This window comes from Leptopilina boulardi, unplaced genomic scaffold, assembly GCF_019393585.1.
Source record: "Leptopilina boulardi isolate dan_hultmark-lab unplaced genomic scaffold, ZJU_Lbou_2.1 LbouV2_213, whole genome shotgun sequence".
In the NCBI taxonomy this organism is placed as follows: domain Eukaryota; kingdom Metazoa; phylum Arthropoda; class Insecta; order Hymenoptera; family Figitidae; genus Leptopilina; species Leptopilina boulardi.
This window is the reverse complement of record NW_026137767.1, coordinates 942,358-966,697: the sequence shown is the minus strand read 5'-3', so window position 1 is coordinate 966,697 and position 24,340 is coordinate 942,358. Positions and strand designations below refer to the sequence as shown.

General features: G+C 27.5%; 2 protein-coding genes across 3 annotated transcripts in view; one reads left to right on the top strand and one right to left on the bottom strand.

Moving 5' to 3' along the window:
- LOC127279020 (uncharacterized) overlaps positions 1-24,340 on the top strand; it is a 335,741-nt gene that overhangs the window by 43,854 nt on the left and 267,547 nt on the right. The window lies entirely within an intron of this gene.
- The window catches only part of LOC127279018 (ionotropic receptor 75a-like), a 149,122-nt gene that overhangs the window by 96,199 nt on the left and 28,583 nt on the right, over positions 1-24,340 (bottom strand). For both annotated transcript variants that reach the window (XM_051301088.1, XM_051301089.1), the window contains exon 2: positions 9,533-9,705. In XM_051301088.1, the coding sequence (XP_051157045.1) occupies positions 9,533-9,705 (173 nt within the window). The remainder of the gene's footprint in view (positions 1-9,532; positions 9,706-24,340) is intronic.

Genomic DNA, 24,340 nt, shown 5'->3' with positions numbered 1-24,340 from the left:
ATTAGTTTTCAAAAATTGAGTCTTAAATCCAATGTTGCAGATCAATTTTTAATAATCGTTAACAATCGATTGAAACTAATTTAAATTAAACAAATTAAAATAAGTTAAAAGTATAACAGCAATAGAAGTTTATTTTTTTCTGTCTGTAACGGCCTTCCACACCACCCTTGAGGTTCCGCAAGAAGTGCGTTGGATTTTTTTTGTTAATAACTTTTAAAAATACGTCCATCACATTGCATCCGTCATTTTGAAAAACTAATATCGGATTCGTAATCAGCGACCCCGAAAACCCCCGAGTAACCATTTTCATGCGAATCCAAACAATTTTGATTTTTCATCCGGCATATTGGATCCGCCATTTTGAATTTTGAGAAACTAATACCAAATTCGTAATCAGCGACCCCGAAAACCCCCCAGTGACCATTTTCAAGCGAATCCGAACAATTTTGATTTTTCGTCCGCCATATTGGATCCGCCATTTTGAATTTTGAAAAACTAGTATCGGATTCGTAATCAGCGACCCCGAAAACCCCCGAGTGACAATTTTCAAGCAAATCCGAACAATTTAAATTTTTTCGTCCGCTACATTGGATCCGCCATTTTGAATTTTGAGAAACTAATATCGGATTCGTAATCAGCGACCCCGAAAACCCGCGTGTAACCATGTTCAAGCGAATCCAAACAATTTTGATTTTTCGTCCGCCATATTGGATCCGCCATTTTGAATTTTGAAAAACTAATATCGGATTCGTAATCAGCGACTCCGAAAACCCCCGAGTGACAATTTTCAAGCGAATCCGAACAATTTTTATTTTTTCGTCCGCCATATTGAATCCGCCATTTTGAATTTTCAAAAACTAACACCAGATTCGTAATCAGCGACCCCAAAAACTATAGGAACCACTTTAGTTTCGTTTTTTTATATGCTCAGTTTTGCCTGGGCACGAAGGGGTTAAGATTCATAAACTTCCCAGCAGCATATTCCTTCGTCCAACTTATTACAAATGTTAACAAAGTACCGAAAATAAAAGAGAATATAATAAAAATCGACTAATATAAACATGATCAATATATTTTCCAGGAAAGTGAGCAACAATTTCATTCCAGGCTTTTGCCTTTGCAAATTTCTTTCTTTCTGGAATACTTAATTTATGATTTCAGAGAACCGGCTTGCTACTTAAAAATTCAATAAGGTTCATAAAATTTCCATTATTCTTGTAAGCTTTCCCCTTCTTATCTACAAAAAATAATTTATTAAAAATATTTAATAGAAAACAATAAATAAATAATTAATGCTTGGCATACTTAATTCAATACAATGATTAATCGAGGTGCATTCGCGTGGAACCTCAATTTCTTCGTCGTAGTCATCAGCTTCTGCAGCAGCTAAATGTGAGAGATTGTTGAAAGCCTGTATGTACATTTTGGTTCGTTGATTTCATATTTTATTGAGGAACTTGACATTGGGTTAATTTTGACTTTGGTCCAAGAGGAGAAGACGACATTTTTATGGGAGGAAATGATACGGTATTTGAAAAATTTTGACACGAAGACTCAAGCTTTATTAATAATTTTGGTTTGATAAAAGATGTTTTATTGGAAGGGGACGTATTATTATTATTAGACTTATATTTTAAAATCATTTTCTATTTAAAACATTTAATACAAAAGCATTTTTTATATATACGAATTCAAAATTACCCGCCATGAAAATAGATTTTCACATCCGTGAAAAACCATCCAGCCGATAGCTCGACGAAAATACAGGAGGTATAAAAGCACCTTAAGGCTGGAAGATCTTTTAGGCACATGTTAGATTTAATTAACTTAGTCTTTAATTTTACATTCTCTTGCAGCACACACACACACACACACATACACACACAGACACACAAACTGTATTTGTGTTTTCAGGTCCTTCCAAAATAGACAATATTCGTCACCAAACTCAAAAATTTTATTTTTTCTCTTAATGACTCAACATTTTTAAATTTAATTTTAAGATAATTTGAAAATTGTAACCTATTAAATAATGAAAAATTAAAATGAACTATTAACATTCTAGTACAAATACTTTAAACATTTTTTTTTAGAAAATTACAGTTTTCTCAATGATGTCGTTATTCTCAAAAAACTGGAATTTCTTTAAAAAAAAATTTAATATAAAATTAAATATTTTTTCATTATTATCTACCTGGTATAAATTTTAGGAATTTTACATCTTGTGCAAGGTTTAACGTTATTTAACGCAAATATTTTGTTATCGCAACACTTTTTGCCGAAATATTGTGAATATTTATGCAGATATTTATATTCGTGTTGTTCACAAATTGTAATAATTCTCTCATCAGTTCTCAATTTTAATATGATTTCGTTGTTCTGGCAAAGTTTATTTTTTATTAATTTTATTTCTGTTTTACTTTCACAGGGTTCTTGTAAATATTTGCCTATGCAACACTGCATTTTATAAAGAAATAGTTTTAAACTATTAACAAAACAAATTTAAAAATATAAAAAAGTACAATTTTAATGTCAAATTACCGTAAAATAATAATTTAACCTATTCAATAAATAATTTTGTTCAATAATAATGCAAAACCAACTTCACATTGATTTAAAACACCTTATTAATATAGCCTTAAAAATAAGAAAATTTAATTCCCTTTATCCTCGAAAATAGCTTCGGGATCAACGCGAAATTTTTAGTTTTTAGCATTCAAAAATGGGGGAAAATGAGCAAAGTGTCTAGTTTATTTAAAAGTTTTTTTATACTTATGAAGAAAAGAGAAGAAAAGTGCAAAGAAAATCTAAAATTTTATAACAAGAACTTCATATTTGGTAAGTTTTTATTTAATTTAATGGTTCCTGTTTTTTTTGTAATTAATGAATAAAAATCGCAAAATTATGTTGTTTGACAGGTGTACTTGTAAATCATATTTTATATATTATTTTACATCTTTAAATAACTATTTCAATTGATAATGATAAATTTAATCATTCTTAGTAAATTCCAATATATTTTTTTATTTTTATGATAAATTCTATGTTTTTTTGCATATTTTCTAATGACTAAAAAATTAACAGTTTTCAGCACCTCATATACTTTAAATTCATATTTTACAGTAAATAATTAAATTTTTAATAAAATTCTTTTCATTTCTTGATCTTGATAACTTCAAAATCATTCTTACAAAGTATTATAATTTTTAAAAATTAGTCAGCAACGACTATAGTTGAAATATAATGGTTTGACCCATAAAAATAATTTCCTTCACAGAAACACTCACATGATCCTGTAAAGAAAAATAGTTCACTTTCTTTTCATGCTAAAGAACATTTGTAGGAACCATAAGAGGATCCTACGTAGGATCCAAAGTGTATTTTTTAAATACAATAATAAAATTTTTTAAAATTTTTTTATGAATATAATATATTGATGCACTTAAATAAAAAAATCTTCTTTGCACAGATGTTAGAGCCATTAAAACTTACTGCGCAACAAGTAAATTTATTAACATTTAGGAACAAAGGTTCCTACATGGTATCCTGCGGAGGTTCGTGTACAGGAATTTTTAATTAAAAATTTGCTTTAAACTTTTAGACAAAGGAACCTCCAAAAGAATAGCTAATGTTCCTGCACAGGTTCCTGTTCCAATATCCTGCAACGGATCCTAGTGGGACCCTGCGTAGGATTCTTAAAGGGATCTCTCAGGGAACCTTCAAGGGTCCTATGTAGGAACCTCTAGGGATTCTTTAAGGATCCTGTACAGGAATTTTTAGCTGGCATGTGATAACTTCTGTCATTTCCTATATTAAATCCTGTTTCACTTTCCTTTACGAATTTATATGGGATCCTATAATGATTCCTATAAAATTCATGGATTTTATATATGTAGTTTTTTTCTGGGGAATTTTTTCAGATCCTATATAGGATCCTATATGGGGTTTTTCAATAGGGATTATAATGTAATGAAAAATTAGATAAAGATTTTTTACATACAATAAAAAGACTGATGACTACAATGAATATTTTTTGATGATGTTTGAAGAAATTAGTATAGAAAATGAATTAGCAGGAGAAAATAATGAACAATTTACTGAGTAACAGTTATTATTTACAATTGAAAAAACTGTTCGATAAAAAAAGGTATAATTTTCAAAGACGTAATGAAGTTTCTGCAATTTTCAATACAAACTCAGAAGGTGAAATATGTTACGTTTTATAATAAATCAAGTAAAGAATTAAAATTAGTCAGTAATTTAGACCCAAATGTTGAACCTTGGATTTATTCTATCTTTTACCCCTATGGATACAAAGGTTACAGTATTCATACAATTCGTACCTAATGATAGTGATCATATAAGTAGGAATCATATTATTTCTAGAACTGCTTATGTAAAATACAAAATAGTAATAAGAGATAATGAATATAATATAATATAATGTTCAAGTTGGTAAAATGTTAATATTGACATCGACATTTATTGGATTACCTCGAAATATGATACAGCAATATTAATGACTTGTAATCCACATTGGATAGAAATACAAGAAAATTTATTACCTTATCAATCTGCTTCTGATAGGCCTTATATAATAGCAAGAGTTTTTGCTTTGAAAGTTAAGCATTTTTTGAAAATTATTGTTGCAAATACTAATGGGCGGTCTGGAGAATTTTAAGTAAACCTTTAGGAAAAAACAGTCATAGTATTAATAGTTTACCTATACATTTACCGAAGAAAAAAGATGTTCTTATTCGCGAAGAGAAAGATTGTTGCTTACATTGAAAGGAGCAACTTCATTGGAAAGTTAAAAAACAGTGAATGGTGCAAATCATAAATCTTTTACATCTGCTTGCTTGGCATTGGAACTTATAGAAGATGATAGTGAGTGGATTAGGACAATGGAAGAAGCTGTTGTATGGATGATACCCTATTTACTTCGTTAATTGTTGATAAGAATTTTAATTGATTGTCGTCCTGTACAGCCAGATAAAATGTGGGATCATTTTAACCGACAAATGTCAGAAGATTATAGGTAAATGGGAATTACTGAATATAATGTAAGAATAATATCCCACTCGTGAGAGGACAATTGTGACGGAAGCAATTATCGTATGAGCAAAAATGCAAGTGCGGCGCCTGACATGAGGATCTGACGATTGACCCTTCGGTAAAATTGTAATTCTAGGAGATGATTTCAGACAAACTTTGATAATTCAAGAGAGAAGCACTAGATCTGAAATAATTAATTTATCAATAAAAAATAGTAAACTATGGAAGTCTTTCGAAAAATTTACACTACGCGAGCTTTGCCTTAAGAAACAGAATTTATTTAACTTTATATAAAGTTGGCAATGGTCAATTAAATGATGTAAATAATACTTTTGAATTACCAGACAAAATAATAATTCGATTAGGTTGTACAGATATTGCTGAAGAAATGATAAAAAATTTCAGAACATGTAAACGTGTTCAATTTTAGCACCTAGAAATGTTGCCATTGATGAACTGAATAAGAGAACATTAAATCTCTTAGACAATAATAAGGAAAAATGTATAAAAGCATTGATTGTACTGAAAATTGTGATAATGAAAATTTTTCTTAAATATTATTACCAGAATATTTAAAGACTTTCACCATCTGCTTTACCATACCATGAATTACATTTAAGAATATATTGTGTTGTAATGCTTATTAGAAATCTTAGTATTAATGAAGATTTATGTAACGGAACAAGATTACTCATTTTAGTTTTATTTCACAATATTATTAAATGTCGGGTATTAACGGGAAAAAACTGTGGAAATTTTAAATTTTTAAAAAAAATTTTTTTGTATTTCTTTATCGCATAAATTTACATTGAGAAAAACTGTATATCTCTTTTCATTCAAAAGAAGAAAATTCCCCAAAAAATTATCGTTTATAATGACTATAAATAAATCTTAAGGAAAAAACGTTTAATAGAATATCAATTGACTTAAGACGAGATGTTTTAAATGGTATGGTCAGATGTATGTTAAATATTCTACTTTCTGCTAATGTATGAAAACCAATAAGTAAACATAGTTCATTGTAATCTTGACCACGAGAAAGATATTTTTTATCGACATTAAAAACCAGATATTTAAAGAATCTCTTTTGGATCTCATCTAAGTAATTATGTGTATAAAAGTTGTAAGTAGGGTTACATGTCAAGGTTGTTGTAAGATTACATGCAAAAGTTAATATTGTAAGCTTACTATTAGGTTATTCTTAGCTTAATGTAATGTTACTTTAAGGTCATTGTATGGTTTCTGTTATAACAAATTAAATTAAATTTTTGTAACAAAGAAACTTAGCAAAAGTTCAGGGCGCGCGTAGCACGCAAAGATTAGTTCTAGTAATTAATTAATATCTTGAAAACAAAAAAAATATTTTATTTAAATTATGAATTAAAAGCATACATTTTAAACTTTATTTTAAGTGGTCAAATGAGAAATGAAAATATTTCTTTATTAAAAAAAGTCAAAAATATTTTTGATTTTCAAGAAAAAGAGATAAATTTTGAATTTAAAACAAAATTTTTGCACCATTTAAAAGAGCAGGTAATAACTTTTCAAAATCATACAGGTCAAAATTTTGTTTCCCCCTTTTATGCAATAGTTATAATTTTTCAAAAAATCCAATGCTTACATTTTGGCTATTGTTACACTTAGAAATTTTGCCTCATATGCATATATGAGAGATTCTTTTTCAATCGCCCCAGCCCAAAAAGTCAATGTTCTGGGATTGGCTTCATACTTTGGCAAATTGTTGTCTTATATTATACTAATAAATCCTTAAAATATAAACTCATTAAAAAAATATTTGTAGAAAGTAAAGGGGGTTGAAGTTTTGACGTTAAGGGTAACATTGTCATTTTCAAATCCGTATAACTATGACAAAAGTTAATGGATTTTAATTTATCTATAATGAATTTTAATGCATTTTTCACGTACTTTTCAAAAATGTATACGAAATTAAAAAAAAAAAATTGACCCCTTTTTTTTCAAAATCAACCCTTATTTTTCGATTTTCACCCCTTCTGGTTTTTTTGTTTTATTTTCATTGGAAAGCTATTATATGTAGACTTGGATGAGAAGTGGATACAAGACTAAGATTACAAATTACAGATACAAAATGGTCTTATTGATAACACAATGCTGTTTGTAACGCCACACATCTGTATTCCACGACTAACCTATATTAATATGTACACAGTTTTGTTATTGTTTAATTTATTACTTAATTACACAGTTTGTGAATTTTTATTTGTTTTAATTAATTTGTTCATTTTGATTTCCTTGAGCTTGGCTTTAATCCTTGCTAAAAACAAGACAATTAGTAACTTTAGAAAGTTTAATAGAACCATGAATTCTTAACTTTTGTAACCATATTCTTATACTTGTGTATTGCTTTTGTTAGAAAAGACGGTTGTCATAAATATATGACTTAACCGACACATATAGAACTGTCAAGGTAAGGTTTTTCTTTTTTTTCAAATTGTAGCTGCCTATTGTCTTATGAAATTTCAATGAGAATAGAGCGAGGATAGTTTTCTACTTTCCATTTAATTACTTTACCAAATTTTCAATGGACACAGGAGAAGGGGGAAACGAAGATTGTTGTATTTAGATATTTTCTATAAAAGTAGTACCGAAATGTCATTGAAACATTAAAGTGTAACAAAAATAAAGATATAATTAACTGTTTAATGTTGTAACATTCTTTATAAAATATTTGAACAGTTATTGTTCACCTATTCTTTTCCTTTCCTTCCATTTTGATAAAGTTAGAAAAAAGGACATTAAATGTTTTCAATTGTTCTTACGTGTAGTAAAGAAATGCATTATAAACTAAATATTAGAGACACAAAAGATCAATGTCATTCACAGACAGCATTGTATAACGATTAAAAATTTTGGAACTTAAAGAAATATGGCATATAAATAAAATATTTGTAAAACCACAATATCATACGATGAGTAAACGTGTCTAGAATATAATTTACACGCTCACTCAATTTTGAAAAAATTGTCTTTTAACGCTCTGCCATAGCGCACTATTCATTTCTTCGGGGAAAGGGGGGCAAGATGCCATAGTAAGCAAGACGGGATATCTGTCTTTATTTACAAACTGATAGGCCAGTTATGGTCATATTGCGCATAATGTAATACCAATATGATAGTTTTAAACTGGTGAAAACCTTGAACGATTATACCACGTTTTTTCTTTTGGTAATTTTGCGATCTTTGTGTCATAAAAAAAACTTTTTTTGAAATTTTCTTCTAATTTTTTTATTTTGTTCAGAACGTGTTTTTTTTGTAAATAATAGCATTTTATGTATCTCATTTTTTGTTTTTCATAAATGTCATTGACTACCCTAGCAGGTAAATATTTGTTTAACTGTTTGTTGAATCATACTTTTCAATTGTTACTTTTTTAGTGTAATTTTGCATAGGAGGGATATGGATATGGAGTTTATTTTATCATATAATTAAAAGTATATTATTGTAAGTACAATAGCATTGAATAGTTTTGAATAAATGTTTCATTTTTCTAGCAGAAGGATAAAAAATTATAAATGAAAGACAAGTAGAGAATATTGGTGAGTAGAGAGTATGAAAAATGCGGTGGACGAAAAATTAATTTCCACCTATCAACAAAAATATTTTCTGTACCACAATGAAAACGTCACTTTTACCATCGATCAAAATTTTATTTTAGGTTATATAATTTTCCAGACGGGATGAAAATTTGCGACAAATGGTAAATTAAATTACAGGTTATGGTTATATCGCAGAATAAAGTAACTATGAAGACAGTAGTGATTTTACTGACAGAATGAAAAATGCTTTTAAAAATAGTAATATTCCAAAATTTTGTAAAATTCGATAAAAAATTTTAAATAAAAAATAGTGGAGGATAGAGCTAAATGATACACTGCGTAAATCTTTTTTCTACAATTTCATTTGACGACTAATAGTTACAACTATATAAGCTTTTTATCATAGGTAACTCAGGGGTACAACATAATAAACTAAGGTTATATTACATATGCTTTAAAACATTGACTTTAATTGTACTAAGTATTTTTTGAGTTCTGTCTTGAAGACCGAGTGTGACAGAAAGTTCGTTTCCCTTGGATGCGAATATATCGACCAATTAAAAATGATATTCTAGGGATATACTAATTTTAAATACTTCTGGTAAGTCTGTAGGATATTTTGAAATATCCATTGTTTTAAAGGAAGGGATTTTATGCATAAAAATAAGTTAAAGTGGTTTGTTTCTCTAAAATCAAAATTTGGGGGTGATAGGGAAATATTAAAAATGACATTATTTTTAGTTTTTGTGGCTTAATACCTTTATAATAAGTGTCACGAATATGTTTCAAATAATACTGGATGAATACAAAAATTTTAATTTTTTTCTTCGCTTATTAAAAGATTGTAAAACGCTCCATTTTTCAAAAAAATGTATTCTTAAAACCAACTATCAAAAACTTACTTCTTTGAAAAGATATTTAATGTCATTTTCCTGACGACATCTCATGTCTACGAATCCACCTAGCTTCCAGTGCAAATTATTAAAAAGTTTAGACACACTTATACTTGCATTCCAGTTTATAACCATAGCTGTTATTCCATAAGTATTGAATAATTTTATAAGTTGGACAGCATCTTAAACCAAATCATAATTTTGACAAATGAAAAGAACTTAATTTTAGTGGTAATGTTTTCATATTCCAAAACATCTGTTGCAGTAAGAAAAAATATTATTAACTAAAGTATCTTAAATTTTTACTTTGAATTAATAATTATTAACAATTTCACATCCCGTGCAGAAATTGAAAGTAGGGTTTAGTATTGCTCTTGTTAAATTGCCTTGTGCATTGTGAGGCGCTAAACGGGCAAAATAGCGGGAACCTCTCTATCATCGTCACGCTTGGATACATTGTACAATACTTTTTATATACCTTTATGCCGTGAGCGAATTTACACTACAAAATGGGGTTATGTCACTCAACTTTGATTAAATTAAAAATATATTAATTCACGAAAGTAATCATTTCAAAGAATCATTGGGAAGAAAATATGAAATAAATAACGTATAAAATTAATCAAATAAATGTTTATTAACATTTTTTGCCTTAAAATTTGAAAACTTATTAGAATGAAAACAACAACACCGATTAACAAATCGGTTTACAAGTTAGAAAAATAATATCTATCTCTGACCTTACTTTTTAATTCTGGTTTAGAAACAATTTCTTTTCGTTTTATATTTTGTACATTAGGCACAAGTGGGAAAACAAAATGAATATACTATTTTTCTTTTTTTTCAAGAAATTCGATCTCGAAAACATTTCTGTTAATGTCGGTGACTATTTGTCCAACTCGTAATTTTTCCTTAACGGATTCTACAGATGTTGCCTTTTTGAGACACAATCTTTGTCCTTCAAAATCAATCCATTTTTTGATGCATTCTTACTGTCATCAACTTGAAAGTTCTCTTCATTGATAGAAAAAGGAAGATCTTCAGCACTGACATCAGATTCAACGATTTTACTCAATTTTCTTGGCCTACCAGGTCGCCTTTTTTCTTTCACTTCAGTCAAAGATTCCTCATTTTCGACAAGTGCCTTTTTTGGCCTTCCACGTTTTTTCTTTTCTTTTTCCTTTTCCTGATCATCTTTTTGTAAAGATTCCATATCCTCGATACACCATCATTTTTTCGCCAACTTGTTTAACTGCAGATTTGAGAAGTCTTGGAAAAAGTGCTTTGGGTATTACTCCACGGTTTTTAATTTTATACGTATTTAACAGTTCTTTCCAACTTTTCTTCAGTGATCGAAACATAGCAACGTCCAATGGTTGTGTAAGATGGGTTGAATTAGGTGGCAATAAGATGAAAATAATATCATTTTCCTGACACAGAGAAATTACTTTCAAAGAAATGTGACTCCCTAAATTATCACCGATCATGACTTTTTTGCCTGGAAGCTTTTTCAAAAAAGGTAAACATATTGTTAAAAACCAATCTTCAAAACTGTTCATGTCAAACCATCTGGATTCACTTCGGTTGTACCGTGCACCTATAATTCCTCCTTCAATCCATGTTGAATAAAGATTTTTTGCTTTGTAGACAGTATAAGGAGGAAGCAATGTACCATCTCCAGTTGCAGCAAACATGACGCTTGTGGAGGTTTTAGAAGAATCAATAATACCAATCAATAATATCTCGACCTGGTCTATTATCCTTGAAGCGATTTTCACGTTTTGTTTTAATTAGGTACATTTGTACAACGTTGCAGAGGTCATTAGCTCTTAAAGAAAATCCCCAAGATCCAGCAGTTTTCAAAGCTTCAACAATTGTCGTTTCTTCGATCGTCGATAATTCACAAGGACGGACATGTTTATCAGGATGTTTATTTTTAAATTTGTCTTTCAAAGTCGAAAATGGAACTTGATATTCTCTTGCAACCTCTCTCATTGATTTTCCACCTTTTCTCAATTTTGCGAGTGCATATTCTAATTCTAATTTTCCCATGAGCGAAATTATCCTACAAATTTGAAAATTTTTGAAAAATTAATTTTTTCAAAGCCTAATAAATTTTTTAAGGTTATTTTTTTTTAAATCATGTTAGAGATACAAGAAATGATATTTATAGGTGAATTTAACATTAAATTGTTTAAATAAAGTTTTACATGCAACTTTTACACACTACCTGTTCGAAGTGCAAAATAACCTTTTGTAAATAAATATTATTTTTATAGATGATATTTTTTTTGGATTTACATAATTTAGTCAAGATGTTATTTGTTTTTGGTAAAAATCAACATTTTATTTTTAAAATTCTTATTAAATGAGCTTTCGCCTGTCAACGTCGGCCATACATAAAGAGGGTCAACTCTTTATACAAACCATTGATTTTTAAGTTTTCATTACATCTAAAATATTAAAAAAAAACTAAATGTGATTTTATATAATTAAAAGTAACTTAAAATCAAAGTAAAATTGTGGGAAACATAAACTTAAAGTAATTTGCTCCTAGGGTATTTTTCCTTAAAGCGCGTCACATATTTATAGGTAAAAACTTCTGAAGTTGGCCACCTATAACTGACTTTTCAAATTTAAAATATTTTTTTTCATGATCTATTGTAGGAAGCCGTATTAAAAACGTATGCGTGTTCAAAAAAAATTAATTTTTTAATTATTTATTAACCATTGAATATTTTGTTACCTTTCCACTTTTTCAATTATTCTGTTGCTTGTTAATGAAATTTAATAAAATTTGGTGAGTATATAGAAAAATTATGTCTCTTTGAAATGCAATAGAAATTTCAATTAACCTTTATTGTTTATGCAAAAAAATGTTTATTTAATAAACAAATGAATATTTAAACTATTTCCCATATGTTTAGGAAAAAATTTCAAAAACGACATAAATCTACACTTTCTAAACTTTAACTAAAAAAAAATATTAGAACCTTTAAAAATTATTATTTAACAATCATTGAACTTTTCATTACAACTGGTTTCTGAGAATTTTTTCAAGAAACGAATATTCATTGAATTATTTTGCAAGCAACAGAATTAGTATCACTAAAGATAATTTTACATTCCAATGTAAAATTTTCTCTAGTGATACTATTTTATACTAATACTAATTTGGCTAAATAAAAATTTGGTTTAGCGAAAATATAATTAAATAAGAATTTGGTTAAATAAAAATTAGGCTTTAATAAAAATGCTATTAAAAAAATTCGGTTAAATAAAATTTTTTTAAAATAAAAATTCTGCTATTGAAAAATTTGGTTCTACGTTAAATTAATTTTTTAAAATTTAAACATAGTACACATTGAGCGTCTCAATTGAAATCTTTTTTTAATTAAAGTTAAGAAAGTGTAGATTTATGTCGTTTTTGACATTTTTTCCTAAACATATGAGAAATAATTTAAATACTCATTTGTTTATTAAATAAACATTTTTTTTGCATAAACAATAAAGGTTAATTAAAATTTCTATTGCATTTCAAAGAGACATAATTTTTCTATATACTCACCAAATTTTATTAAATTTCATTAACAAGCAACAGAATAATTACAAAAGTGGAAAGGTAACAAAATATTCATTTGTTAATAAATAATTAAAAAATTAATTTTTTTGAAGACGCATTTCAGGAATGTTTTTAATACGGCTTCCTGCAATAGATTATGAAAACAAATATTTTAAATTTGAATAGTCAGTTTTAAGTGGCCCAGTTGAGAAATTTTCACCTTTATAAACTTTTAAAGATACATACAAAATTATCTCAAAAATCTGCTTCAGTCTTTAATCTTAAATCAAATTGTTCAGTCTTCATAATTATTAAATGGAACTTGCAATTTATAATGATTAATGAAATCAGGACGTAGTATGTAAGCATTGAAACTTGCTCCTTCTAGCGCACGGGCCATAATAACTCATTGATTTTCCAAAATTTCTATGGCAGTAATACAAGTAAATCTGGTGTTGTTACGGCAAACTTTTTTAAATCATTTTTTAGCTCTGTTTACACTTCTCCTTCTTTAAATGTTTCAGCAACCGACTTTAAACAATACGATAACATTATTAATGTATTTTCTATTTCTAAAGACTATGTTTTGGAAAAATTGAAATCATTCGACGTGAAAAAAGGACCTGGTCCAAATGCAATTCCGCCATCATTTTTGAGGTCGTGCTGTTCTTCATTTGTTGAGCCCCTTTAAATTTTGTTTAACATATCACTTACAAACGGTATATTTCCGACGATATGGAAGAGAGGATTTGTTGTTCCAGTTTATAAGGACGGTGACAAAAACAGTGTTACTATCGTCCAATAATTATCTTGAGTGCAATATCAACAATTTTTTGAAAGTATCATTCATGATGACTTATACAGGCATTTAAAATCCTGCTTAATTAAGGAGCAGCACGGTTTCAGGAGGGGAAGATCGGTCTTCACCAACCTGAGTATTTTTTCCAACTTAGTACTAGAAAACTTGAAACATAAACAAATTGACACTATATATACAGACTTTAGTAAAGCTTTTGACAATGTAGACCATGGCATCCTTTTGGCGAAGCTTGAGGCTCTGGGATTTTCTAATATTTTGTTAAAATGGGTTAAAAGTTAGTTGGCAGAGAGAACCATATCAGTACGTGTTGGAAACGATTACTCTGATATTTTTGGCGCATCTTCTGGAGTTCCTCAGGGTTCAAACCTGGGACCACTCCTCTTTATATTATTTATAAACGATATTTATTTGGTCATAAAATTTTCTAAATTTCTTTTATTTGCGGATGATTTAAAAATATTTAAAGTAATATCTTGCAATCAGGACCACGAGGATCTGCAGTCGGATTTTGAGCGGCTCTGTCTATAAGAAACAATCTGCTTTTTAATTTAAAAAAATGTAATGTTATATCATTTCGCAGACCGGTCCAATTTTCTGACTGTGGGTACTCCATTGGCAATGAGATTCTAGCCAGAGTAACTTCCACACGTGATCTCGGTGTGCTGATTGATTATAAATTTTCCTTTACTAATCACATCATATATACTGTTAATAATGCCACCAGAGTCTTGGGCTTCATCACCAGAAATTCAAGGCGCTTCAAAAACATTGATGCTTTGAAATGCTTGTACTTCTCGTTGGTCAGACCGATTCTCGAAGTTGCATCAATAATATGGCGACCTCACCAGGACGAATATATAGTTTTGATAGAGCGAGTTCAAAACCGATTTTTGCGTTTTGCTGCCAGACAAACTGGTTTGCCGCTAGACTATATAATAGTCATGAATATGGTGAAATTAGAACTAAACTCAATATACCGTTGATGTCTGAAAGATTTTTGTTTGCTGATCTTTTTTTATTCAAAATCATCAACGGCCGTATTAACTGCTCAGACCTTCTGTTCTTATTCAATTTTTATATGCCGCAAAGGTCACCTAGAAACAACGCAGCTATTTAATATAAACCACATACTATGTATTTCTATAGTACTCTGTACGAATGGGCTTTGCCCATATATTTTCAATAAATAAAAATAAATATTTACTTTTAACGTAATAACTCTAATTCCTTTTTTTATTTGTTAAAATTTACAGCCCTTGATCATATGAGCATTTTAAAAATGATTGAAATTAAAAAAATTTTGAAATTGGTGAATTTTTAATGAAATTCAACAATAATTGAATCGCAAAAATTTAATTTTAGAAAATTTGTAATTGAAATTTTTTTAAATATTTGAATTTTTTAATATCATGATTAAAATGATTAAATATAATTAACTTAGAAAAAAAATTCTAAAAAATATTAATAACAATTTAAACATGATTTTAATTACTCAAACAAATTTTACACATAATTTTATTTGGACCGATTTCAAATATTTATATAGAAACGAAATTAGTTATGTTTAGCTAAATGCTAACAATTTTTCAATTTAATTTTTCAAGTAAACTAACCTCAAAATCACTGAACGTGAAATGTCATATGTGTAATAGGATATTTTAACATATTTCCACATTTACAATTTCCATTAAATGATCTGCAGTTGAATTTTCTTAAAATTTATTTCTTTAATTAATTTAATTAATTATCTTTATTAACTGATCTTTATAAAAATTCCCACGTGGGAATTTGCTATGCAAATATAGGTTATATACATACATTTCCATCTTACTAAAAAAAGTAAAATTAAGAACCGTCTTTTTACTTAAAATATAAAAGAAAAACAAATTTACTCACCTTTCGGATTAAATTAAATCATCTAAAAAGTCAATATTTTATTCACAAAAAAGTTTTATTTTCAAACTTAAAACATTGATTCGAATTAATTCCAATTTTTACAAAAAATTAATATATTATAAAGAAATTGACAAATTTTAAAGAAAAAAATGGTGAATTTTTATAAAATAATAAAATTTTTAAGTCATTAAATTATTAATTAAATTATTAACTTACCTTGAAAAAAATTAATTTGTTTTATAGTAGATAAAAACATACATCAGATAAGAAAAATGGTAATAAAATTTAGGTTATGATTAATAGCGTCATTTGCGCAGCTGATATGTAGTTGTTAGAATTTAGTAATGGCCTGATTAGAACATTTAATAGGGGCATGACTAGATTTAATCAGGTTTACTGGTTAGGAAAAAAGGGCAATCGAGTTAACGCCTAATTGTTTTCGAACTAGAAACTTCTAGTGTGGTTAGCCTAATTAATACCTAATTAGCGTCCTCTTTTTAATAGGGAATAGTAGGTCAATTTCTGCACGGGAGCGTTTCCCCTTTCCATCTTATAACGAGACTTTGGCGTCCGTCCGTCGTTCTTAAGACTTAAAATTTGAGAGCTGATAGAAGGTGCAAGCAATTGGCCAAGTGGACAGACGCCTTTTGCGTATTATTTTTGTCTGTCGGAAGACCAATTACACAGATGGATACAGCCCGCTGAGCTGGAAAGTCGAAACTCCGCGTATAATTTTGACCTTGCTCTATCTTTATTTCCAACAAGAAATTACAATCTTCATCCTAATTTAAAAGATTATAAAAGAACGAGAAACTTCTGTGAAATATATCAAAATTAATTAATTCAATAATGTCACGATCGCCTCAAAATGCTTTACGTGAAAATTCCGATGAGTATAATGTAAATATTTTTCATAAATTTAAAAAAACAAATATTGTAAACATTTGTAATTTGTAAACATTTTAAATAATGTATAATTTTTTTAACAGAACATTTCTTGGAATATTCAAAAACGCAGTCCCTCTGATCTTTCGCCTTACTGCTTCTACAAGTCTAAACAGGAGTTTTCCGGGGCATACCTGGGTGTAAAAGAGAGCCACATTTTATTGCTTCTACCTGTTTTTTTATTTGTTTTTGTTGTTTATATGAATCATATTTTTCTGACTTTAATTAATATTTAGACTGTGTAGAGTATATGTATGTGTGCGTGTGACGGAGATTAATGATGTTTATAAATATGAATTATATTATTTTTTGTCCTACCTGCACGGAAAGTGTGTTATTTCGTGCACTTGAGGCGGTCGCAAAGTAAGTGATTCCCGCCCAGAGATGGGGTGAGCGGGCGCAAAGTACATTCGCGCCCGCTGACGTCATAAATGCGGGCGCAAAGTACATTCGCGCCCGCTGACGTCATAGAAGCGGGCGCAAAATACATTCGCGCCCGCACCATTAAAAAATGTATTGTTTTCATTTTTTGTGACATAATAAACATACATAGTATACGTAAACAACTACATGTAATTTACCTTAAGTATATTATCTTTCCAACCCTGATGGAACATTGAAACAAGCGGACTTGCATGCACTCAATAATATACTTTCCATGCAGACAGGACAAAAAATGTTGTTCGCAGCACGGGCGCAAAAGGTGATAGTGTCTCAGGCGAGATTATGAAGAAACCTCGGGCGCTTCGGGTCCCCTTGGTTTCTCTAATCTCGCCTTCGCCACAATCACCTATTTTGCGCCCTTGATACGAAAATAACTATTTCTTACTCAAGTCATTTTTTTGAATTCATTTTACTTTTAATTTTCTAATAAATTGTAATTATTACTAAATTTTGTATGTCTTTTTTTTGTACCTCATGATTTGTTTATTTTCAATTTTAATTTATTTAATATTTGTAATTTTGTATTTTCATATAAATTTGTTACAGTATCAATGAGGGGCACTGAAACTTATATATTTTCCTATACATTATTAATTATAAGTTAACTGGTTTATTTTTATTGTATTTTAAATTGTATTTAATTAAACGTTTTTTTAGTAAATTTTCAGGCACGGGTACATTTTTTGCTTCACACCTACTGCATGAAAATGTCTCAGCACGACAATGGAATAATTGTATTCCTTGCATTGAAACGAATCGATTCGTATATATAAAGTATATTTTTTTAATTTTTAAAAAAATTTAATTAATTTGAAAAAGTTTTCAACTCAAAATTTATTAAATCAATCAATTGGATAGGAGAAATTTATATAGCTTCTTCCAATAGGAATCAAATTTTTTGCTTCAAGCAATGAGGAAGGAAAATGTTTATGAAATAAACATAAAGGACCCCCTCCTTGTTTAATGTTTCCATTGGCTCTAATTTCGGTGGGTAAAGTATTTTCAAAATAAACGTAATTTTGGTCACATAAATTGGTATTAGTTTTAATTTCTTATATTTGTTTAAATAATCGATTTTTATAAAGTTAAACAACATTTTTTTATCAGTTACCGAGCATTAGGGCCGAGGGTTCAATTCCCGTCGGTTAGAAATTTTCTTTGTTAGGTACATAATCATTAGGGCATAAAATAAGCGTCACTATAGGAGAGAGGGTGAAAAAGTCAATTTTACTGATAGTAAACAATTATAAATAAAAAATAATTTTATTTTCCAATTTTAAATAATAAAATTTACTACTTAAAATAATAGTTTTAATTGCAAAAGATATATTAATTCTACAAAAAAAATGTTATTAAAGACTATTGTACCACTTTGAATAGTAAAATCTACTACTTAAAGTAGTAGTTTTAACTGGAAACGATTTATTAATTCTACAAAAAAATGTTTTTAAAGCATATTGAACAACTTTCAGTAGTAAAGTTTACTACTTAAAGTAGTAGTTTTAATTGCAAAATATTTATTAAATGTACCAAAAACATGTTCTTAAAGCTTATTGAACCACTTTAAATAATAAAATATACTACTTACATCTTGAGTTGTTTTAACATTTTTAAATTGATTTAATACAATCACAAAATGTAATTCTACCTATTAAATTTTTAATTGGTTTAACTATTTAAATATAGTTAACAGAACCGTTTAAATTCAGTTAAGGAAATATTGTATTACTCATAGTAGTTAAAAAGTAGTAAAACCTACTAGTTTTTTTTCAGTGTACATCAAGACAAATCGATTGGTATATATAAAGTATAGTTTCAATTTAAAGAATTAATGAAAGTTAAAAAATCAAAAATTCACATCTTGTCAATAAAATTTTGTGATTATTTAAATTAAAGATTACATATGAAATAATTGTATTCCTTACATGAAGACGAATCGATTGGTATATGAGGCAAAATTCCTGAAATGTCCGAACAAAAAATTAAAAGTTCTCGAATTTAATCCATACTTTTCTAAAATGTTGTTATTGTTGGTGAAAGTCTAAAAATCAATTATTATTGAATTTAATAAAATAGTTTTTGAATTACAACGTTTTTAATTTTTGACTTTTGAAAAAAAAATTTTTTTTCAATGTACAATATTTATAAGTAGAATGCATAAAAGTTAACATATATATAATGATTTTTAAAGCTTTTTTGACGGGCTACACGCTGTTAATAAAATTTTTTTTTTAAATAACATTTGACCTTGAAATACAAGGTCAAAATTTTAATTTACGTTTATCTCAAAATCGGATTTTTTAAAATTATTTTTAACTATCTCAATGGAAAGCTTGACTAATTTCCTACAAATCATGTAATTTTTAGAGTGGGATCTTTTAAAGTTTTTGAGATATTAATTAATTAATTAATTAATTAATGTTTATAACAAATCAAATATTTTACAAACGAATAAAGTTACCGTAATTCTGAAGTTAGTAATTGAGAGTTAACGTAATTCCGCATCCAACGAGCCCTATATGAAGTATTTTGGATAAGTAGATTGTTAATAAACAATTAGTTAACATTGTCATTTTCTAATCCGTATAACTATGACAAAAGTTAATGGATTATCATTTATCTATAATAAATTTTAATGCATTTTTCCCGTACTTTTCAAAAATGTATACGAAATTTAAAAAAAAAAATTTTGACCACTTTTTTTCAAAATCAACCCTTATTTTTCGATTTTCACCCCTTCTGGTATTTTTTTTATTATTTTCATTGGAAAGCTGAGGTTTTTTCCCATGAGCTATGTAAATATGAAAGTGGGACAACAATAATTTTGTGAGAAACATAATATTAAATTAGGCGGTGCCTACCTAAATCCTCGAAGATGATCTCCAGGTATACCCGTTATCGGTACCGTCTACTTTATTATTATGTTTCTCACAAAATTATTGTTGTCCCACTTTCATATTTACATAGCTCATGGGAAAAAACCTCAGGAGTGGGATTACAAATAGCGACAGCGCTACGAAGATTTCGCTACGTAGCGATTCAAAGCTACATTCACTTTAAAAAATTTTCTAGCTATCGGGTGACTAAAAAAATAGTATCATTTTGATAAATTTAGGTTGGTACAATTGTTTTTCTGTGTATTTTTTTTCTCATATTTGCTTTATTTTATAATTTAACAATTTTTTTTGGAATCAAGAATGTATCAAATTCATAAGGATTTCCCACGATGAAGAAATGAAGCAATTTAAAGAAGTATCTAAAAGACTGACAAATTTTTCAAGTGTAACACTTCAAATCTCCAAAGTTATAAAAAGGCAATTCGAGACAATGATAATAATTATTAATATTATTATATTAACACTTTTATTTCCAATTTCTATCCTTACAAAAAATCAAGAAAATAATTCAACTTTATCCAATAATAATAAACTATTTACTTTTCTTTTTTATATTAATAATTAAATATTTATTGAATTTATATTTATTATCTTTTACATAGGATTAAAAGTTTCTATTAGACATTGTCTAAAATGGAAAAAAATTTAATTAAAAAAATTTTGAAGATATAACCTCAGAAATAGAATTTTTGTTCTCACGCAAAGGTTCACTAAAAAAATGTATAGGGCATTTTTTGTGAGTTAAAGAGTTTTTCAAAAAATGAAAATTTAAATTAATTTAATTAAAAAATTAAAAAATAATTAATTTAATTTAAAAAATTTATCAATTTTTAAATTTAGGCTGGTAAAGAATATCCTAATTTTAAATCTCATGCAATTATTATTTTTAATTCTTGCAATAAGATTAATTTTCTTAATTTTTATTTATTAAATTAAATTAAAAAAATTTATTTCCTTTATAAATTATTTTAACATTAAACTAGATAATTTATTTTTCAAGTTGTTATTTATTAAATTAATAGGTTATTTGCAATATTAAAGTATAATTTATTTCGTCACTAGTTGATTATTTTATTTGAAAGTAACAGTTGGCAAACATGAAGTTAGAGAATTGATTCCACCTTCATGTTGTATTTGTTTGCTACCTAGATAAAATATTTTAGGAAATTGACATGAATTCTATGTCAATGTCCTTATTTAGAGGGGTTATGTTTATAGTTTCTTCTAAATTACCATCTTGCAGTTTAAGCTTTGAAGAAATTGTCAACGGTTTTTTATTTTGGCCATGATTCGGAACAAATTTCACTAAAAATATGTAAGTTTTTAATTCTAAATAACAAAAAGCGCTACATAGCGACTAGCGCTATTAGTAATCCCACTGCAGCATTCCAATGAAAATAATAAAAAAAAAAACCCGAAGGGGTGAAAATCGAAAAATAAGGGTTGATTTTGAAAAAAAGGGGTCAAAAAATTTTTTTTTTAATTTCGTATACATTTTTAAGAAGTACGTAAAAAATGCATTAAAATTCATTATAGATAAATGAAAATCCATTAACTTTTGTCATAGTTATACGGATTTGAAAATGACAATGTTACCCTAAACGTCAAAACTTCAACCCCCTCTACTTTCTACAAATATTTTTTTAATGAGTTTATATTTTAGGGATTTATTACTATCATGTAGGACAACAATTTACCAAAGTATGAAGCCAATCCCAGAGCATTGCCTTTTTGGGCTGGGGCGATTGAAAAAGAATCTCTCATATATGGAGTATACATTTGAGGTAAATTTAATAAATTAATGATAGTTAAAAAAAAAATTCCCATTTTAGCTGAAAAAATTTTATATTGATTTAAATTCAAGTTTAAATATAAAATAATTATGTTCCTTGCATTAAAAAAAACCGATATAATTGTAAATAATTATAAATTATATATTATTTTTTATTAATTTTCATTATCAAAAAATCTCCATTTTTTATTAAGGAGGATGAGACTAAATATCTTTGTTTTAAATTAAATTTTTTCTCAATTTTAAAATTTCGAATCCACTAGTTGAAATATTTCTTTTAGTACAGAGAATAGGAGTTTAAATATTAATTTTTATTGGAAAAAATCTCTATTTTTATTAAGGGAATGGGATTATATATTGTCACATTAAAGTGTGGATTTTTGTCAATAAAAATTGAGATATAAACTACTCCTCTCTAAATAAATAAATATTTCTATTCGTTGATTAAAAAAGGAGAGAAAATAAAGTCTTTTATTTGAAAATGAAATTTTTATGTTAAGAATAATCAGTTCCACCCTCTTAATAAAAATGAAGATTTTTTTGGGAATAAAAATTAAAATTTAAATACCTACTTTCGAAAGAAAAAAAGATTTCTATTTGTAGATTAAAAAAAGGAAAGAAAATAAAATTTTTAATTAAACAATATTTAGTTCCATCCCCTTAATAAAAAATGGAGATTTCTTTGCCAATGAAAATGAAGATTTAAACTCCTCCTTTCTAATAAAAAAAAGAATTTCTATTCGTGTTGTAAAAAATCAAAAATGGAGAGAAAATAAAATTTTTAATTTGACAATATTTAGTTTCATCCCCTTAACAAAAAAATGGAGATTTTTTTGCCAATAAAAATTAAGATTTAAAGTTATCCCATCTAAAGAAAGAAAAATGTCTGCTCGTTGTGTAAAAAATTTAAAATTGAGAAAATATTTAACTTTTTAAATTTATATTATTTGATTGTCGCGCAGTATACCTGTTCGCACCTCTTTTTGGTATTTCTAAAAATATTTTTATGAATTTTTTCTTCTTTTATTTCTTTTATTTGTTTTATAGTTAATGAAATAAATTTAATTAATGAAATTAAGAAAATAATGAGGTAGTTGTAATTAATACTTTTGAATTTTCTAGCAAATGTGAACTTAGCACTTTAAAAATAATTATTGAAAAAATTTTTTTTGGTACCAATTGATAGTCGAATTGTGGTGTTTAGTAGTCAACTTTGAGGGATTGGTAATTATTAGTGGAAAAGTAAAAAACGTTTTTCAAAGTTCCCTAAAGATATGTACATTTTTTAGTTCGTATATTTAATTATTATATGAAATTCATAAATAATATTGTTAAACACTATTTTCCCAAAAAAGTCACAAGTGAAATTAAGAAAAAAATTAAACAGTTGTAAAATACAATTTGAATTTTCGCGCTAGAAGATCATGCGCATCCATATTCAATTTATGAAGGTTATGTCACGGCAGCCATCTTGCGAAAGTTGTATGTGTTAGTAACTGCATGTACACATTTTGTGTCCGTCCTAGCGGAGACTTTGTAAATCACGGTGATGATCATACGCAAATTTGAAAATTCAAATTATGCTTTTTATTTTCATGATTATAATTGTTTTTTTAATCATTCTTGTATCTTTATGTAAACAACATATAAAAATACAAAAAATTATTAATAAAACAATAATAATCATAAAAAATAAAGAAGCATAATTTAAATTTTCAAATTTCCCATGCGCATAAACGTGATCAACAACGGCGACATCTGCACCTTTTACCTAAAACTAAAGTTATATAGTCCTCCTTTTATACAATGATAGTACCTCTGCTGTGATGTCAGTTTGGTTAACTACTTTACAACCTTTCCGATAGGTTCGACAACTCCGTTTTTTAAAAGAGAAACGGGGAAATCAGCTTCAACTTTTAATGGACTTCATATAGCAGTAGGGTCTCCTTATACTACTTAAAATGAAAATTAGCAAAATAAATTTTAAAATTATGTTAAGTTTTAATTAAATTTTTTAATATAAATAACAAATAATTGAAATTAAAAATGGGAAATTATACAAATTATAATTATGATATATGCTTGCAATGTTGAAAAAGAAATAGAAATGTATTAAATGAATTAATTATACTTTATTTTTTTACACACATGTATACATAAAAAAAAGATGTTTAGTCGCGCGACAATGAGGCGGGAGTTTCACATTTAAGATGATTTAAATTGATGAATAGAAAACAGATGATATTAAAAATATTTATATCTACAAAAAATTGGGCTTTATTCTAATATGGATAATTTTTATTTCGTTTAATACCTAAACTGTTTCCGGCTACATGGTTACGTTCGAAGCATCGTTCACAAGACGAACTCCATTTAATTAATTGAATCTTATTGCTCCAACTATCTATTTCAATTCCATGATTGATGAAATCATATCGTGATTTTAAAATTTCCAACATTT